The sequence below is a fragment of the Calidris pugnax genome, unplaced genomic scaffold (genome assembly GCF_001431845.1).
Source record: "Calidris pugnax isolate Ruff unplaced genomic scaffold, ASM143184v1 scaffold36, whole genome shotgun sequence".
Lineage (NCBI taxonomy): Eukaryota > Metazoa > Chordata > Aves > Charadriiformes > Scolopacidae > Calidris > Calidris pugnax.
In genome coordinates this window covers 347,561-370,153 of record NW_015090825.1, presented here as the reverse complement: position 1 = coordinate 370,153, position 22,593 = coordinate 347,561, and the positions used below count along the sequence as shown (strand labels likewise).

Genomic DNA, 22,593 nt, shown 5'->3' with positions numbered 1-22,593 from the left:
AGAGAGATGCTCTCTCTGATGCAGTCTTCTTTTTCAACAGCCTCCTAAACAGCAGTGAAGCAGCAGGAGGCTTGGCGTTGGCAAGGGCCCTGCATTTGATGGTTGTTGAGGCTACCGTGCACAGTGACTTACGAAAAAGACACACACTACAGAAAAGGTCAGTAGCAGCAATATTTATTCCACCTGTGAAATTGTGCAACAGAAGGGAAAATGGATTTGAGAAATCAAAGAACTGGATCCAACGTGACATGGATAATTATCAAGACATATGTCTTGGAGGAATGCCTTCCCCACTAATGCCCGTTGCAGCAGAACAATCCACTAGCAGCTATGCTGGCATCCCTGGGCTTTAAATATTGCTGACTTTCCTCAATAAAGATGCATTGTGTATTTGCCTTCTGTTTTTTCAGCCCGTAGGCATCCAGTCCCATTTGAAAGCTTTTTTCTCTAACCAGGAGAACTAGACATATTTTTATTTTTCTTTTAGTTCAGGTTCTGATTCTGTTGCATTGTCTAATTATCGGCAGATGGGGAGTTAAATTAAAAGAAATAGTTAGAAATGTATTGTAAATTGGCAGTTCACATCCTGTAAATACCCAATTTTGAAAACATAATGTGTTGCTCTTACAAGCTGACATTGATTACTGTTTCTGGGAGATGGGTATGAAGCTGTAAAACAGAGTTATGGAATCATAAACTTAATATTTTTTTTTGCATTTAATGAGAAGTGGGTAGAAGCGGTTACACAAGGATGCAAGGGCTGAAAGAACAAAGAGGGAACGTGAAGAAAAAGCTCAAGAAGCTCAAGAAGGAGTCTTGCTGATGTGCATCAGCAGAGGGCTGGTTAAGCTTAGGTGTTACATTACCCTGAGCTCAGACACGTTTTCCCTATCACAACCCCCTATCACAAATCTCCCTGGGGCAGAACTTGCCCTGACAACTGTGCATCCCAGGACACAGCCCTGCAGACTAGTCCCTGTCCAAGTAGCTCACTCGCTCCACCGCCGCAGGATCCACCACTTTCTCACAAATGCAAAATTTGTACTCGCCACACCGTGCAGTGCCTATGTTTGCACCTTGAAGCCACACACAGTCCAGGAAAGGACTCGAGCTGGCTCGTTGGATCTGAAACCTGTGAAAAAATAGCAGAGGTGTTCATCATCCCACGGAAAAGTCACAGGCTGGCAGAATAACTCCCAAGTGCTGCTACCCATTTGACCCCCACAGCATACAAGCTCTCCAACGGGGGCTGATAAGCGAGTGATGGGTAACCCATCTTCTGACAAACAGGCAGGGGGACAGGAAGATTACTGAGTGGTGGTTAAAGGTTGCTGCTTCTGGCTCGTAACAAATACACATGGACATGGTCGGCTCCTATCTGTGCAGCGACTTACAGATCAGGGGAGAAAGCTGATCCATCCTCCCACAGCCAGGGCCCCTCAGTTCCATTGTGAGACAGCCCAATCCAGAAAGAGTAAGAGCTGTAGGACTGTGCTGATCGCATTATGAAGCCCTGTACGGAAATAAGTGCACAGCCTGTGACTCACACCCCTGCTTCACTCATAACAGCTTAAGATTTAGAAAAGAAGACACCTGTGCATAACAGACTTTATTTCACAAGTGAATTTGGGCAGTGCCTCCTACTCCTGGCAGTCAGTGCCGTTTTGGAGACAGGGAAAATGAACCTGCTGAGAGCATTCAGTAGTTCTCAGCAGTATCGAGATAACCATAGAATCACAGAGTCTTCATGGTTGGAAGGGACCTTTGAGATCATCGAGTCCAACCATACACAAGAAACCACAACAAAAACCCAACCCAACAGTCTCAGGCACTAGAGCATGCCTTGAAGTGCCATGTCTAACAAAAGTTAGATGGGTATAGGATAATGACTTCCCTCCAACACCCTGGTTGCGTAAGTCAGGTAGGAAAAGGCCTTTGCATTATTTGCTATCATTTTACACAAGAAATTCAAAACACAGACAATAAAACCACAGGGTGCAAGACATAATCCCCTTGCCATTAAGAGTTTGAGTAGAAATTCCTTCACAGTGAAGAGCTCTTATGGCCGTGCTTTATCCGCTGCTTCATCTACAACATAGGAGTCAGAAAAAGATATGGATCTTCTTCTTGTCATGTGGAAGAAGAAGCCAGGGGGCAAGCCAGGCCAGCAAGCTTTCTAATTGTGGACAGCAAGAAACTGACAGCCAGGCTTCTGATGATTGCTAGTTTGCTCCAGCAAGACAACAGAAGAGTTGCCAACTAGTACTAGCACAGTTAACATTTGCCCTGAGGTGGGACAAGGGTCTAGATGTAGACCCAAGATGGTGTGTCTCAGATAACTCCCCTGAAGTCAGCAGAAATGCAGCAGGGAAGATGTAGCCAAAGTACCAGTAGAGAGGGTCCAAAGGGGGATGGACAGTTTTTGCCACTTGGTCCATCCCACGCATGCCACAGCATACCATAGCACCAGGCACCAGCAGAAGAGTGGCTGCTCAGGCCACATCAAAATGCAGAGTGTATAATTAAAGACAGAGAGAAAGAAAAAAAAATAACCTTTACCAGCTCTTCCTTGCTCTCTATCTTGAGAAATCTGGACTCCAGGGCAGAGCATTGAGCCTTGCTTTCCTTCCAAGTTTTCCATTCCTTTGAAAAGTAATAGCAGTCCTCCCCATACTGCAGCCAGTTCTCAGGACAAGGAATACATTTATGTCCTGGAAAACAAAAGACTGCCTGATCAGGTCTGTCAGTGATGGCAGTCTCTACTAGAGAAACCCTGCAGAATCACTAGAGCAATGCACATGTTCTCCATCACAGAGGAGCAACAATTCCTCCTTCGTTCTGCACCTGAATTCATGTCTTCGTTGGAGACCTAAGAAACCCAGTTGTCAGAAGATGAGAAAAACACTTCTAAATGAGAAAACCAAATAATAAAGATCTTTTGAATCTGACCTGCGAACCTGGAGGGTGCTAGTAAAAGAACAAACCGAGAAAATTTTGGAAGGGTGAGCTATGTTCAGAGAACACAGATCTAGGTGGACAAGAAAGGAAGCCTAGGCTTTCGGTCATATGGTACGTGTCTATTCATGTGAACTTACTTTTCACTTCTTGTTAACATTAGGGCCATCTCTCCCCTGCTTTACGTTTTATGACAATTTAACTTCTCTGATAACATTTCATACTTGCAGCGTGCAGGCATCAGATAGTGGTGGCCAGCCAAAGTGAAAGATTATGAGCCCATTGCTGTTAAAGAAAAACACCTTTCCGAGAGCTGCACTTTGACTCTTTTCTGCCACTTTATTCTGTTAGTTACCTGTTGGGACCCCGGGTAATACTGAATCAAGGAAGAACTCAAAATGTTGGATTTTTCTTTCGTGCTTGCCGCTGTTGGGGAACTGAAATTCTAGTTGGAAACAGAAATAACTGCAAGCAGCAAAAAGACCTGCCAGATAAAATATTTTGAAATCTCTGGGAACCGGGTCCCAACTATAGGGTATATCATGTTTGTTGCTCTACAGTTTGCAGGACCATTATATACTGTAACAAACCAGTGCCAGCTGGGAATGCTAGGACTTGACCCTGGATGGCAATAGACAGCACAGTGCACTTGACTCTTACAAGAAGCTTCTGGTTTGTGCTAAATTCAAATGCAGAAAAATTACATAGATAACCTTGCCACTCTCTCACAAAATTCTCTTTGCTATACTCTGGTTTGTGCTAAATTCAAATGCAGAAAATGTACATAGATAACCTTGCCGCTCTCTCACAAGATGTTAACTTATTATAATTCTCTTTGCTATATGACAATCTAACACACTCAGCTCATCCATCATTAAAGTTTCACAAAATAATTTTGCATAAGAAAAAGAAAATACCCTCAGCATATAGTCCATAAATTGTTGGAACCGGTGATTACAATCCCATTTGGTAAAGCCCAGCAGTATTTACACTGCTGCATCCACTACTGCATAACAGAATGAAGTTGTATTGAGGAGTCAAAGCATTCCAGACAATTAAAGCCATTAGGAATTTTCCATCAAATTTTTTTTACAATTCACTGAAATTGACTGTGAAAGATGGAATGGTAGCATCAGTGAATTTACCTATTAGAAACATATTTAAAAAAAAGGTGTCGTCATCATGCTATTTTCTGAATTAAAATGTTTAGTTTGGGGTATAAACCATTTATATATAACCAATATATAAACCAATATATAACCATTACAAAAATCCAATAAACACACTTCAGAAGAATTATTACTTAAAAAATGATCAAAATGGAAATGCATTTTGATTGATTCAGTTTAAATTTGTTTTTAAATTAAATAATTCAGGGCAATTTTAGACATTTTGATTTTTCTTTCCAACATTCTTGATATATAAAAAAAATCAATCTGTGATTGATCCATCTTCCATAACGCAATGGAACCACCATCTTCCCACCACCATGTACCTCTGGAGCTGGCAAGTTGCTTTACAGTCTCTGTCAAATTCGAATTCTGAGCCTGGAGGAGTTCCAGCTGCTGGTTGAGGCTTTCCATAATTGCCTTTTGCAGGGTGAAGTTTTCGTCCTTTTCACGCACAAGACGGCAGACCAGGATGACTTGAATCACAGGGAAACAAGAAGGAAATTGTTCTGTTAATATTAAAGCTAAACTGGTCAATGCAACCTGAATAAACTTGCCAAAGACACCCGTACCTCCCCATGACTGAATATACTCGACCCACATACAGTTTGTGCACACCTGTGAGCAAGATGTAAGACATCCCAATTTCTGGAGATCTGGAGTAGATAACTCCAGATAGACTGGATCTCCAGTAGACTGAGGATCTCTTGAGTAGATAAACTCTTCCAGCAAGGGACACTGCTTTGCATCATTAATCCCCTAGGCTAATCCTTTCCTTTAACTAATTTCCTAGGCTTTTAGTTGTTCATACTGAACTCTGAGCACCCCTTCCATGACCATACTTACACTTGGCAGCCAAGACTCCTGCAGCTACCACTGAACTGAGGCAGAAGACCCCAAGTGTCACTGTAGCCAGTCGCCAACAGGAAGATGGACTAAGGGAATCTGAGACAGACAAAAAGAAAGAAAAGCAGCAACAACAGGAACCTCTCATCTTGGTATCTTCAGCTCCTGCCTTGCACAAGACAACAGGACTAATAGTCTGCTCAGTGAATTGCTGAGTTTCAGACTGGTGTGTGGTATTGCATGATGAAAATTGTCCCATCAGTTGGCTGTGGCCAGTCCTCCTTAGGAGTTGGGGGCTGGGAAGTCAGCAAGTTGTGAACACTAGCTTAGGCAGGAGCTTTAAAGGGAAAAAACTCTGCTACATTACTGGTAAGTTCAGCTTCAGGCTCCAAGTATAAAACTCAAGGATCCCTCAAAAAGTCAGAATCAAATTATTGTAATAAGGGAAAAATTCCTTCAGAAAGAGCTCTTTAATCTATTAGATGATTGTCAAATTTATCAAATTAATCTCCAGCTTTTAGTCAGGGTGGAAAAGAAAAACCTCTTTTTGCTTTGCTACAACCTTTCATAGAGAGCAATTCTAAAGCACTAATGCATAGCATAAAGAATATAGATTTGGGATCAGCCACATTCTTCCCTTCCTCTGTGAAGCCATGTAGCATAATTATTATGATTTTAAGTACAAAAAGGTATTTGTCCATCTATTCCTTCCCTTGAGAGAAAACATACTTTCCCCCTAGCTTCCCTTTACTTTGTTCTGTTAGTCAGATTTAAATGAGTAAAGTTGAAAGATTTTTGCAAGGTGCCTTAGGCAGATTGCTTCGCCAAATTCCAGGAGCTGACACTTAATGTCTAACTGGAAAGTGTTTATCTTTTACTTAACTGCATCCCACAACCTTAATTATATCTATCCTCTCAAATCTAAAGAGTTTTTCCACATTCTCTACCCTTCCATTCTTCTTAATCTCCTGCCTTTTTCCTTTTCTCCCTCCAATTTCTTAAAAGATTTGAGTCCAAAGGGCTCCCAGAAACCCAGATGCTTCTTGGTAGGTGAAATCCTCCTCAGAGTGTGACATAAAGAAATGTTCCCCAAGGTGAGAGTTTGCCGTGGAGAGAACTGCCCCCCAACACCAGCACTACCTTTCGCTCTGGCAGTTTGGAGCTCCTGGTCCTGGGATTTTTCCAGTGTCGTGAACCTCAGGTCTGCGTATGTCACTTCTTCACCTGTCATTTCTGGCAAGGTTAGAGAAAAATTCAACAATTTGGTTACTCCCACAGGAGAAATGGGGATGAGGTGCTGGCTGGGATCAAACAGACGGTCAGTGTCATTGGGAGTGAGCAGAGTGATTCATGAGGAAGTCAGAAGGGATTTTTGGCTCATACTAAAGGATTTCATGACAAAGCGATGCTTGGGGTTGTTTACATGCAGCAAAGCCCCAGAACAGTATTTAAACCTCCCGTGTGTGCAAAAATGCAACGGGACATGGATATCTCACAGTTCTCAGTTCCTGGAACAGATGCATAGAGTTACCCAATCTGGTAGTATATCATTTCTGTATAAAGAAAAAGAAGGAAGGGGACAGGCGAAGAGGAAATTACATTTGTTTTGGATTAAGTCTAAACAATTCCTTGAAGTTTTTCAGCAGCAGGGGAGATTTTTTTCCCTGGCTTTATTATATGGTGATTAACATTCAATACATTCGGCCAGAAGGGCTCCTTGATCTCTCAAGGAACACAGGAGGATTGGAGGTAAAATAAAGTGAGAAACACACGGATCCCTTTTGCTTATTGCTTATAAGCCCATCACACTTGTTCTGATGGGGTAGGACAGCGACTTGTCACTGACATTGCCCATTCCTGGGACACAAAGAAATGAATCCAGGTTTCCCAGTTGACATTCCAGGTAGGTCTGCACTGTAAAAGGGAATTGGATGAAGAAATCTGCTGAATTAGTGGGGAGTCTGGAGAGAAAATTCATGTACCTAAATATCATGCTGTGCTCCCAGACTAGGCCTGGAAGCAGTCTAGGCAAAGTCACGCGTGATAATCCCTGCCTTTTATCAAGAATGATTAACAGAGCACAGCAGCTTGCCATCGCACTGGGGCTGCATCCAAGGAGGAGTCACCTGTCAGCTGGAACACCTGCACCACGCTCTCTTGAACTTTGAGCACTAGGAATAAGATGGAGAAGAAACTTAACCGGTCCTATGCTTCCTGATATTTCCAGGTTTGCTGGCAAAATGACAGGAATGAGACCTGAACTTTCAGGCTTTTATTTCGTATGGCTCTACTGCACACAGTAGGGAACAGCTGGTCTCGCCAGCTGTTGAACTTGGGAACAAGGATGAGCACCAGACAGCACAGAATATAATCCCCCAACACCACGTCTAACATGGGGTTTTGCCCACACCAGGTTGCTGGAGATCAAAGCTCCCTGGGTACAGGGCAGAAGGCATTTACATTTATCTTAGCAGTGAAAAAATCATAGAATCATAGAATTGTCTAGGCCAGAAGGGACCTCCAAAGGTCATCTAGTCCGGCCTCCCCACAGTCAGCAGGGACACCCCCAACTAGACCAGGTTGCCCCAGGGCCTCATCGAGCCTCACCTTGAATATCTCCAGGGAAGGGGCCTCAACCACCTCCCTGGGCAACCTGTTCCAGTGCTCCACCACCCTCACAGTAAAGAACTTGCCCCTAATCTCCAGTCTAAATCTGCTCTTCTCCAGCTTAAAGACATTGCCCCTTGTCCTGTCATTACAGGCCTTTGTAAACAGGCTCTCCCCAGCCTTCCTGTAGGCCCCCTTCAGGTACTGGAAGGCTGCTGTTAGGTCTCCCCGGAGCCTCCTCTTCTCCAGGCTGAACAACCCCAGCTCCCTCAGCCTGTCCTTGTAGCAGAGGTGCTCCAACCTCCTGATCATTTTTGTGGCCCTCCTCTGGACCCACTCCACCAGGTCCATGTCCTTCCTGCAAGAAATAATATATGACCACCATGATGGGTCCACACCACGGCTTGATGATCCCTCTGGAGTCAACGGCGTCCCATTGATCCGCGATTCTCAGGCCTTTGCAATGGCAAGGGTGGATGGTGGTGAGGGGTCCCCACTGCAGTGGGGTATAACGGTAATTTAGAGTTCCTGTTGACTCGTAGTTTGACCAATCAATGTGACAGTGACCTGTGCTCATCCAACCATTGTCCGACACGGTTGCTGCATGAGCCCCCCTTGTCTCTGCTGGGCCTTGCAAGGCAGGCAAGTTTTCAGGGCAGAGGGTACAGTTGTTTTGAGAACCAAGGATGTACATTCTTTGTTATCAGGACACTGGCGACACAAGTCCTGCGGCAAGTGAGCTTTGAGGCATCTTGTCTTTCTGTCAGGTTCTTACAGTGTTTTACCCTGTCTCCAATGAGCCGATGCTTTTGAACCCTCTGCCACGTTTCTGTCAAGGGGAATTCTTCTGTTCTCAGTGGAAAGAGCATGAAATGTGGGAGAGAAGTGCTCTGCTTCTTTATGCACAGTTTATTCAATAATGATCTGGTTTTGCTTTACAAGCAATGGAGCCCTTTTGGATAGCCATCATGCAGTAAAAAAATACATGAAAGCTTTGATAATGTTATACTACACCTGCAAAAGTATCAGGGATCCTTGTGAGCCCCAAACGTGTTCCCATAGTTTACACTTCTAAATGCCCAGGGGAAATATTAGGTATGATTAATCAAGTGAGCTTTATGGAATACTCCTTCAAAGAATCTGATCACCTTTTGAAAGGTGGCAAGGGGGAAGTATGAAAGAGAAAAGTCACTTCAATATAGCATCAAACAAAGAAAAATAAAATACTGGGATAATTGGGGCAAAATACCAGGGGAAGCACAGTATTAATGGCAATGCCATAGAAATAGAAAAAGAATGATCAATATGTTTCAGCAACAATTGCTTATGATATGCTTTTGGAGGGGTCACAGCTTCGTGTCACACTGCTGCTTTTTCTTTAAAGAAATTTTTAATCACTTTATCTGATATCTCTCCACTTTGATCCTTCCAGAATTTGAAATTATCAGGAAACTGAATTTCAGTTAAAAATCAAGTGATAAACTATTGAATTATCACACTGATAGTAAAAAGCCCCTGAAAAACATCCGTAAATTGTATTTCTTTTCCACATTGAATCCCACTGGTTTTAAAAGCCGTACATACGAGAAAGGCTATTTCACAGTTCTGCTGCGTCTTTTCTTCTAAAACTCCTGTAATACACAAAAGAATTTAAGGAGAAGGAGACAAAAAGAATACTGGGCAATTCTCATATAAGTACAAAGCTGATAGCTCATGTTTCTATGTTTCTTATTTGTCCACCAGGACTCAGAAAGCTTCTTCCAGTAGCAGACTAGGTTAGGTAGGTAGGTAGGTAGGTAGGTAGATAGATAGATAGATAGATAGATAGATAGATAGATAGATAGATAGAATAAAAAGTGCATGCTTCTATTCCATGTTTATAGTGCACCACTACTTTTATAATTAGAGAATGGAAAACGGTTTTCAGCCTGCCTTGGGAGAACACATTATGTTCATGAATCCATTGGTTCTGCTCTGCAACTCTAATATGCATCACCAAAGCTAATGATTCACCAGTTTAATGTGACTGCATTGCGATTGCAACATGGGGCAGCAAGTTCCTCTAGTTACCATCTTGCCCTTAACATATATTTATGCACCAGTCCCAGGTGGTTCCCAAACACAAATAGTAACACATTGCTGCATAGCACTTTTTTCTCTCTCAGCTGTTCAAAAGAGAAAGAGAAGGTGAACACAATTATATGCGTGTAATAACACTCTGAATAGCCACAAGCAGTAACAGAAATCTTAAGTAGTTCTACAAGAGAGAGAGAAAATTAATGGGTCGTTGAATGGAACCTACTAGTATAACCAGCTGCGGGACAAAGGGTATCCAGGATAGGGGAATCAGCATGTATCCCCTGTGATGCAAAGCATTTAGGGGGACTTGACTGGCCATGCAGGAAGTTCTGGAGTAGGACCTGTGAGTGGGCAGGCTGTCAGTTGCAGGACTGGCAGAGCAGGAGACAACCAGGTAAGAGGGATGGTGGCAGAGTCTTAAAATGGGAGATACAAGAGGTGTTGCATAAGTATATACACATATATATGCATATGCATACATATTTATGCATATATGTGTGCATATGTGTTGCATTCATATATACATACACATAGACATATACATATAACTATATATATATATCAATGCTGTATATAATTATTCTGCTGCAACCTCTTTCACTTCAGCAGGAACATCTCACTTGTAACATACACTCTGGATGTTGATCATATGACTAAAGTAAAGAGATTGGATCCACAGAGGCAGGACAATGTGAGTGCAGGGGTGGAAAAGGTGCTGTAGGAGGGAGAGAACATCTGAACTCCATTTAAACAGGTCAGTAACATGACCTTCAATGCATCCCCCTCAGGGTAGGGGCGGGGAGAGGAATAACTGGGAATCAACAAACTCGGAGACCCTTTCTGCTCACAGAAGGGAACAGTTAGGTCTGCAGAGATCTCATGATGCCCTTCACTGAACTAGTTCAACATCTAAAGTAAGAACTCGTAGCCACCGCTTTTCTCCTGATCTGACTGGAAGGCTTTAGAGAACCCTTCAAAAGGGGGAGAGAAGCAGGCCAAGAGAATAACAAAAGGAGACAGGCAGAAACGAACAGGAATTGCCAGTGACAAAGAGGGAATGAGAGAAAGCAAGAACCTAAAGGGCGAAGAAGAAGGATAGACCCAGAGGTGGACAGAAGGAGGCAGAGTGGGAAGAAGAGATTGGATTCGACACACAACAAGGAATCTGCTCCTTCTGATGGTCATTGGACTTAGTGAGGATGAACTGAAACCAGGAAGGACAAGAAGACATTGAGCTGCTTGAGACACCAAGAGGCCACAGAACCACTCTACAGGGATGCGTTGCCCAGTCATGATCTGCTTTGCTTTAGGGTGTTTCTTATGGGTAAGTCAGGTTCCTTTTTATGGGGTCTCCCCTCAGTCATGGAGTTACCTTGGAAAGATGGAGGGGCATTAGCAGTTGACAGTCACAATAATTTCACTGATATTAGAAAGAACTGGGCATAGAAAAGGCAGATATGCAGAAGAGAATAATATTTGCTGCTATTCCACGGATGGTAACACAGAGGTCAGGGTACCCAAGGAAAAGGAGTGAGAAGGGTAGGAGTGCTGGAGGAACTGAGCAGAATTCAAATTGGTTTGGGTAAAATACAAAGCAGGACATTTAAAGGTTCTTAATATTTTAGCATGGAGAAGGGTCTACATCTGTAACATTGACATAGCTTTCTGGTGGGGAAAGGGACCGCTGTGGTGAGGCTGAAGGTAAGTTGGAGTCTGTGCTAGGAATGCTGCTAAGTAGGATTTTAATGACTACCAGAAGATACGAAACAATCACAGTAACTTCAAATCTACAGCAGAATTTATGATGGAAACGATGGAAAATAGGTAACAGTAAGTGCTTACTGTAGGAGATTGAGACTGGTAGTAGTCCAGGTAACCAGAGACAAAAGTTGCAGATGACAAAGACTTAATTCACTCTAGCTGTGTCTTGTTTGGTTTTCTCCTTCTAGTTCTCCCAAGTGAGAGGCGAGGAAGGCTGTCTTAACACCGAACTGTAAGTATTGGTTGGTCTTGCGCTCTTTTAAGACGACACTGAAGGACAAAGGCAGTAGTAGACATCAATGTTCTGACATGGTGGCTGACATTTTCCAGAAAAGCTTACTTTAATTGCGACTGTGGAAAACTCAGATAAAATTTCTGTTCCTTTGAGTGTGAAGTGTATTATTTACTATCTATTCAATATACTGTTCACGTGGTACTGTTCCTGCTACCTATTTGGATAACTGTAACAGTTAAGAACTTTCTGGTGTAATTTTGAGTGACTGAGATTATAAATTTGGAATTGACTTTCCTTGAAAAATTATTTGAAATATAGTGCTTTGGTAAATATTCCTCTTTATGATGTCATTTGTAAGAATAACAGAAATCAAGACAAAGAAAATATGAAAAATTGCCAAGGAGGATTCTTTTTTGACTAAAAAAAGCACCTTTAAAAGTGCAGAGACAGGTCTACTAAGTAAAACTAAAGGAACATACAACACAGCATCCAAAATGGACTCACAGGGCCAGATAGGGATCAAAGAGAAAGTCAGAAAAAAAACAAAGCAAAAGGTAACAGGATTGGGCAGACTAAATTGTGAAAAAATATATATAAAAGAAGGGAAGTTCGGAAATTATAACATGATGCGTATCCCTGAGGTTTGCAAACAGAATGGGGCAGGCACAAATATCAGGGGAGCAATAAAGAGATAAAGCCAAAGACAAGGCACACTCACCTAACAGGGAGATTGGTGAGGTTGGACAAGTGTCTCTTCCACAAAGCACAGTGAGTTTCTCATCATTGTGCCATTTAGAAGCCGGTGTATAATTGAGGAGCATGAGGGGAGCTGGAAGAGGATACAGCAGGGATCTTCCCATTTATTTAGTGTTCTGTGGCTAACTGTATGTTGCTTCCTCTTCTCCTCAGCTGTTCAGGTACGGAGTGGAACCGTTTGTGGTATATCTGGTAAGATGGTATATGCTTACTTTAAATATCTACACCACTGGACAAATTCAGTAGCAAAAAGGGGGATTAAATGTGACCTGCTCAAGTGTGATGCCACCACCCATTTTCCCTTGGGACACTAATGCTCTACAGTAGCAAGGCAACCCCTTAGCTATCGCATCACCTTTAACAAACATTGACTTGCCAGCCTCCTGTTTTATTCCACATATTAATTTAGTCAGGTGAACAATATTATTAAAGCATTCATGGCACAATATGCCTTTTGAAAGGCCCATTTTTTTAAGTAATTTCAGTCTGATTCTTTAGTAATTCTCAACAAGATGAGATTAAAAAGGATGGTAGTTTTTTGACACCTGCAAGGCTGCATTAATAAGAATATAGCCAGTGCATCGAGAGATATGATTTTTCCTCTCTGCTTGTCACTCATGAGGACACATCTTGAATACATAGTCCAGTTGTGGTGCCTCAGTACAAGAGAGATGTTGGCAAACTGGAGCAAGTTCACCGGAGAGCCAATGAAATGATCAGGGGTCCAGAGGACATGATGTATTAGGAGGGGATGAAAGGACCAGGTTTGTGCAGCCTGGAGGAGGTTAATCGGGCAACCTGATTGCAGCTTTCCACTACCTAAAGTGGGTCTATAGAGAAGATAGAGCCAGAGTCTTCTCAGAGGTGCCCAACAGAAGGACCTGAGGCAACTGCCCAAGCTGCATCCAGGGAAATTCTGATTAGACAGAAGGAAAAAAATGCTTCCCCCAAGGGTGGTGCAGCATTGGAATGGGTGCATGGAGGGGACACGAGATCTCCATCCCTGGAGACTGTCTAAACTCTGCTGGACAAAGCTCCAAATGATCATGTCTGGCTTTAAGGTTAGGCCTGCTTCAAGGAGGGAGAGACCTTAAAATGTCCCCTGCAAATAAACTTCTGTCCTAATTCTGTGTCCTCTCTCTTTTCCAGGCTGGTGGTGGTGATTGGTGGGCTGTTGCTCCTGTGTGGCCTAGTTTCTGTCTGTGTGAGATGCTGTTTTCATTGCCGTCAGACAGGGGAGGAATCGGGTCCTCAGCCCTACGAGGTCACCGTCATTGCTTTTGATCATGACAGCACCCTCCAGAGCACCATCACCTGTGAGTAACAGGCTTTGACAGAGGCCGGGGGACCTCAGCACACCCCGACGTGAGGGGCTGCACTGTAAAACGCCCAGATTGTGGCACCCCGGGGCATGGCAGAGGGATGTTCACGGCAGGATGCGGGGAAAGGTGATTATGCCCCTGTACTCGGCACTGGTGAGGCCACACCTCGAGTATTGTGTCCAGTTTTGGGCACCTCAATACAAGAGAGATATCGAGGTGCTGGAGCGAGTGCAGGGGAGGGCAACGAAACTAGTGAAGGGCCTAGAAGACAAATCATATGAAGAGCGGCTGAAGGAGCTGGGACTGTTTAGTTTGAGGAAGAGGAGGCTGAGGGGAGACCTCATCACTCTCTACAACTACTTGAAAGGACACTGTAGAGAGGTTGGGGCTGGTCTCTTCTCACAGGTAATTAACAATAGAACGAGAGGGAACGGCTTCAAGCTCCAACAGGGGAGGTTTAGATTGAACATTAGGAAAGAATTTTTCACCGAAAGAGTGATAGAGCACTGGAATAGGCTGCCCAGGGAGGTGGTTGAGTCACCATCCCTGGCTGTGTTTAAGGGACGTTTAGATGCGGTACTGAGGGACATGGTGTAGGGGAGGACTTTGTAGAGTAGGGTAGATGGTTGGACTCGATGATCCCAAGGGTCTCTTCCAACCTCAATGATTCTATGATTCTATGAAACTGGGATCTGTATGTTGTACAAACCAAGGCGCTCACCAGGTTTCTTGTAGTAGATGCAGCCAGATGGTGAATCAGCTTTGAGACACATTTGGGTGGAATTAGGGCAGCTACAGGCCTCGGTGGCATTTGAGGAAGGAGTACTTGCAGGATGTTGCTGATGGGCTTTAACATACCTCCCTTTTTCAGGAAGGATGAAGGGGCAGGAAAATAAAAACATTCAGGGAGAGGAGAGCCTGGATGCTGCGGGTCTACTTGTCTTCTAATTGCAGGGTGCTTTCCAGGATGAGGCAAATGGCTTTTGTTCTTCTCCCTTTCAGCTCTCCATTCTGTGTTTGGACCCGCTGCCAGGAGGATATTGGCGGTGGCACGCTCTCATGCTGCTGCGCAGGGAACGCCACCCCTCTCGGCATCCGACACCCCTCCAGTCTATGAAGAAGCCCTGCACATGAGCAGGTTCACAGTTGCCAAGACAGGACAGAAAGTGCCAGACCTGGATCCAGTGCCGGAGGAAAAACTGCAGGCACCTGCTGAGGGCAAGGATGCCCAGCCAGCCCTCCCAGGACACTAGTGGCTGTTTTCACTGAAGGGCAAATAATACAGGATAGTTACGTGCAGAGACTAATGCTTCTGAACAGAGTTAGGAGTATCAGATCAACCTCCTCAGTCTAATGAGAAAGGGAAGAAAAAGAGACTAAAATAGTTTTTAGGTCCAGCATATTTTCATGGCTCCTTTCGGCACCTCCTTGAGATAATCAACAGTTGGCCTTCCCCGTGTCCTTTTATTACACACATCACCCTTTGCACAGACAAGCAGGGAGCAGCATCAGGGTGCTGAGTCACTTTGCAGGCTGGTGACCTGCAGGGAGGTTGCAGATCCTCTCTCATGCTGCTTGCCTCCAGCCTAAGTTCCCTGGGTATGGCAGAGGGGTTTTCACAACAGGAGAAAGAATGACATGGGAGAAGGTCTTAATACCTAATAAGAACAACAAACCTCCAGAAAGTGCCAACCATTTGTAGTAAATTAAAAAGAAAAAAGAAAAGGAGCTGTGTAGGAACACAATCTGCATGTAAACAAAAGGTAGCATCCATTTGGTAGTATGTGCAGTATAGTGCCCTGGGCGCCCTACAGGACATATAGAATGAATACAGACTGGTTATGAACATGATACATAGCAATTCTGAAATAGTAGTCACAAGATCTTACATTTGAATTTTAAAAATCTATGCGCGATAACAGATCAAACAAGGGGAGGAGCAGGAACACTACTCCCAAATTAAAGTTCAATCATGTCTTAGTTGCGTTCATATTGTGTAATTTAATAATTATTGCAAATGTTGCTGTGAAAAGCAGATCACATTAAATAAGACCACTCAAAATATTTAAGCCATTTCTCGAATAGAAATAATTTGTGAGTCTTACCTGAATATGTTGAATCATCTGGAAATATTAATCAAGCTGTCTGGATGAATACAGCTATGGACCATCTGTTAAATGTTTTCTTGGACTCATGAGATGGTAGCTGTTGAATAACATCCGTATTGTCTCTACCCCAGCTTCAGCAACTGAAAACATTAAAGCAGAAGAATATCCAGTATCAGATCATAAGCAGCCATGAATTAATTGTATGCATATGTTAATGTTGATATGAATGCACAGGTCACGGATATCACATCTTTCTGAAATGGCTGCATGGCCCTTCCTGTTGGAGTACCCAAATCCTCACTGTCCTTAATACGCTGATCTTCACAACACTCCTGTGCAAATACAGAAAATGCAGTTGTTTTGTGGATAAGGAGAACAAGAAGCAGGTCCCTGAATATACTGAGGAACGTAACTGTTGTTGAGATAATAGCCATGGAGAATTTTAGAGAAGGTTGATGAGACAGTTTCAGGGATAGCATAAAGCAGAACTGAATGACTGAAATACCTTTGATAGCATCAAAGGCATTTTGGCAGATCTTGTCCAGTCACAGGAATTTTGTATCCAAGGGAATGTAATGAGGGTCTTGATTTCCTAGGTCACAAACTTCTTCCTGAATTGCCTAGTCATTACCTAACTGTACTATTAATGAGTGATAAACTGGAATGGAATAAATAAGTAAATGACATGTAAGATTATGTGTCTTCTGCTATACAGCACGCTTGAAATAATAATAACAAGTGTTTGTGGAACACCTACTAGAGACCTATTTCATCAGCTGCTCCCCGAAGTCCATTTCAAGCCTGACTTCACCAAGCTGCAGAACGTTTCCTGGAAGGCTCTTGTTTACTCCCCAGTAAAAGCCTGAAGCAAGCAGAGACATTTGGATCTGCTGAACATGCGTCAAGTGCTATCAAGCCCAGAAACTTCCTGGAAGCCTTCCCAATCGTTTCCAGGGGGAACATACCATTCCTTCGTTGCTTCCACCCCTTTCCTTCTGCGTACAAACTCCGAGCTGTGCGGGCATTTAACAGGAGATGGCAGCCCTGCTCCACAGGGCAGCAATCCTGCCCAGCAAAGCAGGAATGCGCAATTTTTAATAATTTGCAATAAGAATTTCACCGTAAATGCTTGATAAGATGCGCAATAAAAAAGGAAGTTTTAAAATTCTTCATTTTCCCCTCCTCTACATCAAATCACCTCTACTATCTCCTTTCTTGGTTTCAAGGGAAAAAGTTACAGGTCACCTGTACCCAAACCTGGGTATTACCTGCTGATTTCAGCGTGATTTCCCTTTATCAGGGTCAATATTGTCTAACTCACCTGTTCCTTCCCCTCTGCTCACATCCTTCTTTGCTTGTTTGGCTCTTGGGTTTTAGGTGCTAGAGCAGGTACCTTCAAGGTGTTTTTACTGGCAAGACATCCAAAACATTTCAAGTGATGATAGTGACGGATATAACTTCACTTGCTCAGGGATTGTTTCCTACTAAACTGACTTTGGATGAGCAATTTCAGAGAAAATATTTATAACTCTTGCAAAGGATCAGCCACTCGGAGCCCATAAGACATGACGAAACACCAGATTAAAACAAACAAAAACCAGCAGCAGATCTACATAGGCTCTGTCTAACCATACAAGGTTGTGTAAGAAAGCAAAGACCAGGTGCCCGTGACTGGAAACACTTCACTCTCACGCCCAGATCTCTTACGATTCAAAGACGTTCTCTCCTCACAAACAACCCAAAAATGAGGACAGAGTCAATAAAGACCACAAGTACCTAGTGAAAAAGTAGGACCATATCCCATAAAATATTGCAAGTTTATTTATTTCCAGAGGTAAGCTGCTCCTTGATACTGCAATTTGCTGTTATTCAGCTGGGGTTTTTTACTCCATTAGTGGTGGTTCCATCTCACTGTTGAGTCTGGACTTTGAATATACTTTGTGTGTTGTATTATATCAAACAAAAACCACTTTGAAATCTTCTATGCTTTTAGATTGAAAATGAAGTAAAAATATTAAAGATTATTAAACATAAAGAACTAATACTTCCATGCAACATTTAAACAAATAGTCAAGTAGCAACTGTTTTCCCAACGCTTAAGAGCAATAGGGGCATGAACTACTCACAAATACAGCATAACATACATTGGGAAATAAATAAAAGGTTTCTGTTAATCATTAAATATTTTTAGAGTTTGTTCAGCTGCTGTGTACAGCCCCCGGTGTCAAGTTGGCAGCACTGGAGTGCCCATTTTCTGCAGAGCACTCCAATATCCTGCACAACACAGGAAAGAACACCATCAAAAGCAATTCTCTGTAGTTATGAATAATTAAGTATCTGCATTCAAAGATCCCCATGCACTTCACAGACTTTAACCACGTTGTCAAGCCTCAGTATTCCATTTGTAGGTGGGGAAAATGATGCACAAAGTACTGAAGATAACTACATCATAACCAAGTCACTGACCCATGGCTCAGCTTTGGCTTGCTTATTCACTCAACCCTTGACCAAACACGGGGAAAAGAGTGGAACCTGAGCAAGCATACAAGAAGTGATACCAAAGGAGAAAGAGCAACGAGTCTGCACTGACTACCTTTAGCCTGCACATGGGGTAATTTGGGCTGGAACCTGGAGAGGGAAACAACACCAGGTGCTGCAAAGGAGTTGTCCCCACCATCCTTAGGTTCCCCTAGAGCATGCCGTACTTGAGAAAGATTGGTCTCCAGAAACACCCCACTGTTGTGTTGCTCCTTTGTTTTCAGAGGACTGTAAGTAACAATGATCCCCGTCCCCAACAGGCCACTCCAAATCATTGGCTGGAACAAAGGGATCTCAGACTTGCGCTATTCAGATCTGGGGTTTTGTCCTTTACTGCTGCTTTTCACCAGGCGACAAGGTACGTTCATTCCTTAATCTCCTTGTGACATCATTTCTATCCATTTAAGCAACTTGAGCTGAGGCCGGGCCATACAATTGGTTTGGGAGGCATGAGCCACTTTTTTTGTAAAAAAATAAGAAGCTGTAGAAAATAGAGCAGTGAGAGGGCAGTTGGGCATAAACAATACAGAGGCATTTCCTAGAGGAAAGGAAAACATCTACACAATTAGCCATTGTTTGTTGGGAGTGACTAACCCTGTGCCCTCACCCAGGGGCAATGTGCCCGTACTGGATCTGAGGCTGCTGTAGACCCAGTGTCAAGTGAAACTGGTGACCAGTCTCGAGTGGTGCAGGAGAGACACCAGGCAAGGTCTCAGCCATGGATGGACATCAGACAGAGCAGAATTGCAGGTGACTTCAGGTACACCCTCTGTGGTTTAATCACCATTTAGGCTACAAAGTAGTTTTCCGGCAAGGGAGGCTTTGACATGCTGAATCCACACTAAAGATTAAAAAATAAATAAAAATCAGCCTGTGGAGGCACAAATGGAATAATTGCTCAAGAGGAAGTACTAATGGAGGAAATATCCAAGGGACTCCAGAGTGAGAGGCAGCTGAACAGTAGCTCCAGTGGGTTGCCAAGAGACATCCATCCACCTAGATGACATCTCCAAGAAACACAGGGCAAATAGTGGATATTTTTATCCTTAATTCACGGAATTTTAGTCAGTTAGGTCCCAAAGCAAGCTTCACTTCTCAGCAGTGCACTGCAGAGCTCCTAGCCGTGACCCTGGAGCGCCGTGTGGGACAGCACGGGCTGCGCACCCTTGTCCCCAGATCCTGTGCAAATATTTTTATCTCCTGCTTCTGTGGGGACAGCATTGGCAATGCTTGGGGGATCCCTTTTAGAGTGAACCTCTGCCTACGTGAGCTGCAGACACAGCAACACACTACGTGCTCAGAGCTGTTCTAGCACTCCAGGTTAAGAAAGTGTATATTGTTTTGGCGCTCTACAGAGGACCACTTTGTGCTGCCAGCCCCAAAGGTAGGAAAAATAGCCAACCCCCTTTCCAGTTCCTCCCTCTTGCACACGGGGACCCAGAACGTGGCGTTTGTCACATGTCCATGGGTTGACATTTTAATAAGAACTCTAAGTCAGATGATTAGCTGTTTGTCGCTGCTTCTGCATGTATCATCTTCCTGCCTGCTGATGTGCCAGTGACATTATTGTTATTATTGAGCTGGAGGAGAGGGCCGGGACTCCAGCGCCTGATGGGGAGGAAGGAGGGATGTGGGAGGAGCGAGGCTTGTGGCTGCACGCCCAGGGCTGCATCACCAGGGCAGGAAGAGTTCAGTAAGGAGATTTGTGATCCTCACGTGGGATTTGTTGGGGGAGGAGAAGCCGCCTAGCAATGTGCTCCTCACAGGCCGTGTCTTTGCATCAGACCAGGGAAGAACCCTGAAACTCCTCTCTCATTCAAGCTAGATGCTAGCTCAGCTGCCCTGTGTATGGTCCCGGAGATGGAAACAGCGACTTACAGGGAGAACAGATCAGTCTGTTAAAATTGCCAGAATGTGTTGGTGGCCTGGGTGAAACAAGCTGGAAAATTTCCTCCCTTTTGTCCTTGAGGAAGAGGCATCTACATCACTACCTTCTACAGCATCATCATCTTCATCATCTACATCAGACCTTCAACACACTTCAGCACCTGCTGTGCTGCAGGCAGTTAGGAAGCAAGGAGGCCAAACGCAGGTATTCTAGAAAGGCCCAATCCCATGAAACCAGAGTTTTCCCCAGGTCTAAGCCCTCAGATTCCTTCAGTCTTGGCTGTTAGCTATGGCACCGCACAAAAATAATGCCCTTCTTCTGACTCACCCTTCTGAGATCCTCTGACACTACCTGCAACCATGGGGAAATGTTCACGTGTCCTAGGCCAGACAGAAACAAGTCGATGATGCTTCCTGCACATCCATTATGCACATGGAGTAGTGAAGGCTGGAACACACCAGTCTACGCCGTTCTCAGCGTGGGCTGCTCCATCCATAAGAGATTCAGGCCGTGCAGGAGGCCACACTCACCATACTGAGTAGTGTGGTGCTGCTGCTTAGACACTAAAGCACCTGCCAGAGTTCTTGGGGGCACGCTTTGGCCATCCAAAAGTAGACGTCCTGGTTCAGGTGAGAAAAATCCCGCTGCCTATTTGTTGCCATTGACCACAATGGTGGTTTAAAGTGACAGGCTCAGCTGTACATGCCCACATTATAAATGTAGTGAGATTTCTATCCTGTGCCCATCTCTAGTCCTGTGCCAGGCAGGATTATCTAGGACCTGCCACCACCTGAGCATATCTGCAACTACACAGAAGTATTTCCTCCACCTCTCTCCTGCTTCGGTTCAAGATGAGAGATCACAGTGGACCAGGGCTTGGAGAAGGAGTATTACCCAAAGGCCCTCAAGTTCAAAAAGCAGTATGCCATTGAGTGCAAAGGTGGGTGGTGGGCAGTATGTGAAAGAAAGGGCAGAAGAGAACACCCTGGACCTGCTGTGAGGGTTTGTAATAGCCCCTTCCTACCCTCTATGTCGGCGTGAGTCCCACCCTGCAGGCAACTCAAGTGTTCACATCATTACATAGGGATAAAGCCACCAGTTCGATGAGTTTCTTGGGGCAGCCTAAAGGATTTCATAGAATCATAGAATGGTTTGGGTTGGAAGGGACCTTGAAGATCATTGAGTTCCAACCCCCCTGCCCTGGGCAGGGACACCTCCCACCAGACCAGGTTGCTCCAAGCCCCATCCAGCCTGGCCTTGAACCCCTCCAGGGATGGGGCAGCCACAGCTTCTCTGGGCAACCTGTTCCAGTGTCTCACCACCCTCACAGCAAAGAATTTCTTCCTGGTATCTAACCTAAATCTCCCCTCTTCCAATTTAAAACTGTCCTGTCAAGGGACTCCATTTACAGGAGTATTTCTAGAAAAAGACCAGGGCTTTATTTTCCCCTGATTCCGTTTTTATCATCATGGATCATTTGGCTTGCTCTTCAATTTCTGCAAGGTTCAAGCTGACTCTGCTATAGCCTGGATTTATTTTTTCCCGTTCTAACCACTCTGTAGAAGCTGAACACCAGCAAAACAGTCTTTTCCTACCCTTGTGCAGTCAAGAGAGTCAACACACTGGCACAGGGCTGGGTCCTCTCACCTTCTGCCACTGGTGTGGCCTTGGAGAGTCACCTCACGCACCCAAGGCGGTCTGTGGTCCCACTGGGACTAAAACCACCCCACAAATAAAAGGTCATCCTTGGGAAAGTTCCGCTCCCTCTGGATGAGGCGTGCAAGAGAAATAATGACTCCATGCACTCCCATTCACTCTCCCCAGGGCAGCAGCAATTAATTTCTGTGCTGATTTGAGCACGCTGATACATTCATTAATATCTTCCCTTTTGCTGGTCGGTAACTAATTGCCAGCCCAACTGCTAGAACAACCCCAAGATTGTGTTGGTCGCCTGTCAGCTGAAGATGAGCCAGCAGTGTGCCCAGGTGGCCAAGAAGGCCAACAGCATCCTGGCCTGGATCAGGAACAGTGTGGTGAGCAGGACTTGGGAGGTGATCATCCCCCTGTACTGGGCACTGGTGAGGCCTCACCTCGAGTACTGTGTCCACTTTTGGGCTCCCTACCATAAAAAAGACATTGAGGTGCTGGAGCGGGTCCAGAGAAGGGTGACAAAGATGGTGAGGGGTCTGGAGCACAAGTCTTATGAGGAGAGGCTGAGGGAGCTGGGGGTGTTCAGCCTGGAGAAGAGGAGGCTGAGGGGAGACCTCATTGCTCTCTACAACTCCCTGAAAGGAGGGTGTAGAGAGGTGGGGGTCGGTCTCTTTTCTCA

General features: G+C 44.4%; 2 protein-coding genes across 2 annotated transcripts; one reads left to right on the top strand and one right to left on the bottom strand.

Annotated features, from left to right (window-relative positions):
- Positions 1-258: 258 nt before the first annotated feature.
- LOC106886847 (C-type lectin domain family 7 member A-like) lies at positions 259-16,753 on the bottom strand. The gene is made up of 8 exons (XM_014940098.1): positions 16,596-16,753; positions 15,836-15,978; positions 6,111-6,203; positions 4,971-5,069; positions 4,451-4,600; positions 2,560-2,711; positions 1,395-1,513; positions 259-1,132 (listed from the first exon to the last, which is right to left on the bottom strand). The coding sequence occupies exons 3-8, from the start codon at positions 6,199-6,201 to the stop codon at positions 970-972; spliced, it is 774 nt and encodes a 257-aa protein (XP_014795584.1). The 5' UTR covers positions 6,202-6,203; positions 15,836-15,978; positions 16,596-16,753; the 3' UTR covers positions 259-969.
- TMEM52B (transmembrane protein 52B) lies at positions 10,563-15,352 on the top strand. Its single transcript, XM_014940101.1, has 5 exons — positions 10,563-10,980; positions 11,606-11,649; positions 12,562-12,600; positions 13,558-13,724; positions 14,733-15,352. Exons 1-5 carry the CDS (start codon positions 10,933-10,935, stop codon positions 14,981-14,983), a joined length of 549 nt encoding a protein of 182 aa, XP_014795587.1. The 5' UTR covers positions 10,563-10,932; the 3' UTR covers positions 14,984-15,352.
- Positions 16,754-22,593: the final 5,840 nt, after the last annotated feature.

Excerpts from the sequence above, each read along its gene's own strand:
- LOC106886847 (XM_014940098.1), bottom strand. The coding sequence starts at position 6,201 with ATGACAGGTGAAGAAGTGACATACGCAGACCTGAGGTTCACGACACTG. Across the intron at positions 4,601-4,970 it reads AGGAGTCTTGGCTGCCAAGT|TCATCCTGGTCTGCCGTCTT; the intron begins GTAAGTATGGTC and ends CTGTGATTCAAG. Across the intron at positions 1,514-2,559 it reads TAGAGAGCAAGGAAGAGCTG|GGCTTCATAATGCGATCAGC; the intron begins GTAAAGGTTATT and ends ATTTCCGTACAG.
- TMEM52B (XM_014940101.1), top strand. The coding sequence starts at position 10,933 with ATGCGTTGCCCAGTCATGATCTGCTTTGCTTTAGGGTGTTTCTTATGG. Across the intron at positions 10,981-11,605 it reads CTTTAGGGTGTTTCTTATGG|TTCTCCCAAGTGAGAGGCGA; the intron begins GTAAGTCAGGTT and ends TTCTCCTTCTAG. Across the intron at positions 12,601-13,557 it reads AACCGTTTGTGGTATATCTG|GCTGGTGGTGGTGATTGGTG; the intron begins GTAAGATGGTAT and ends TCTCTTTTCCAG.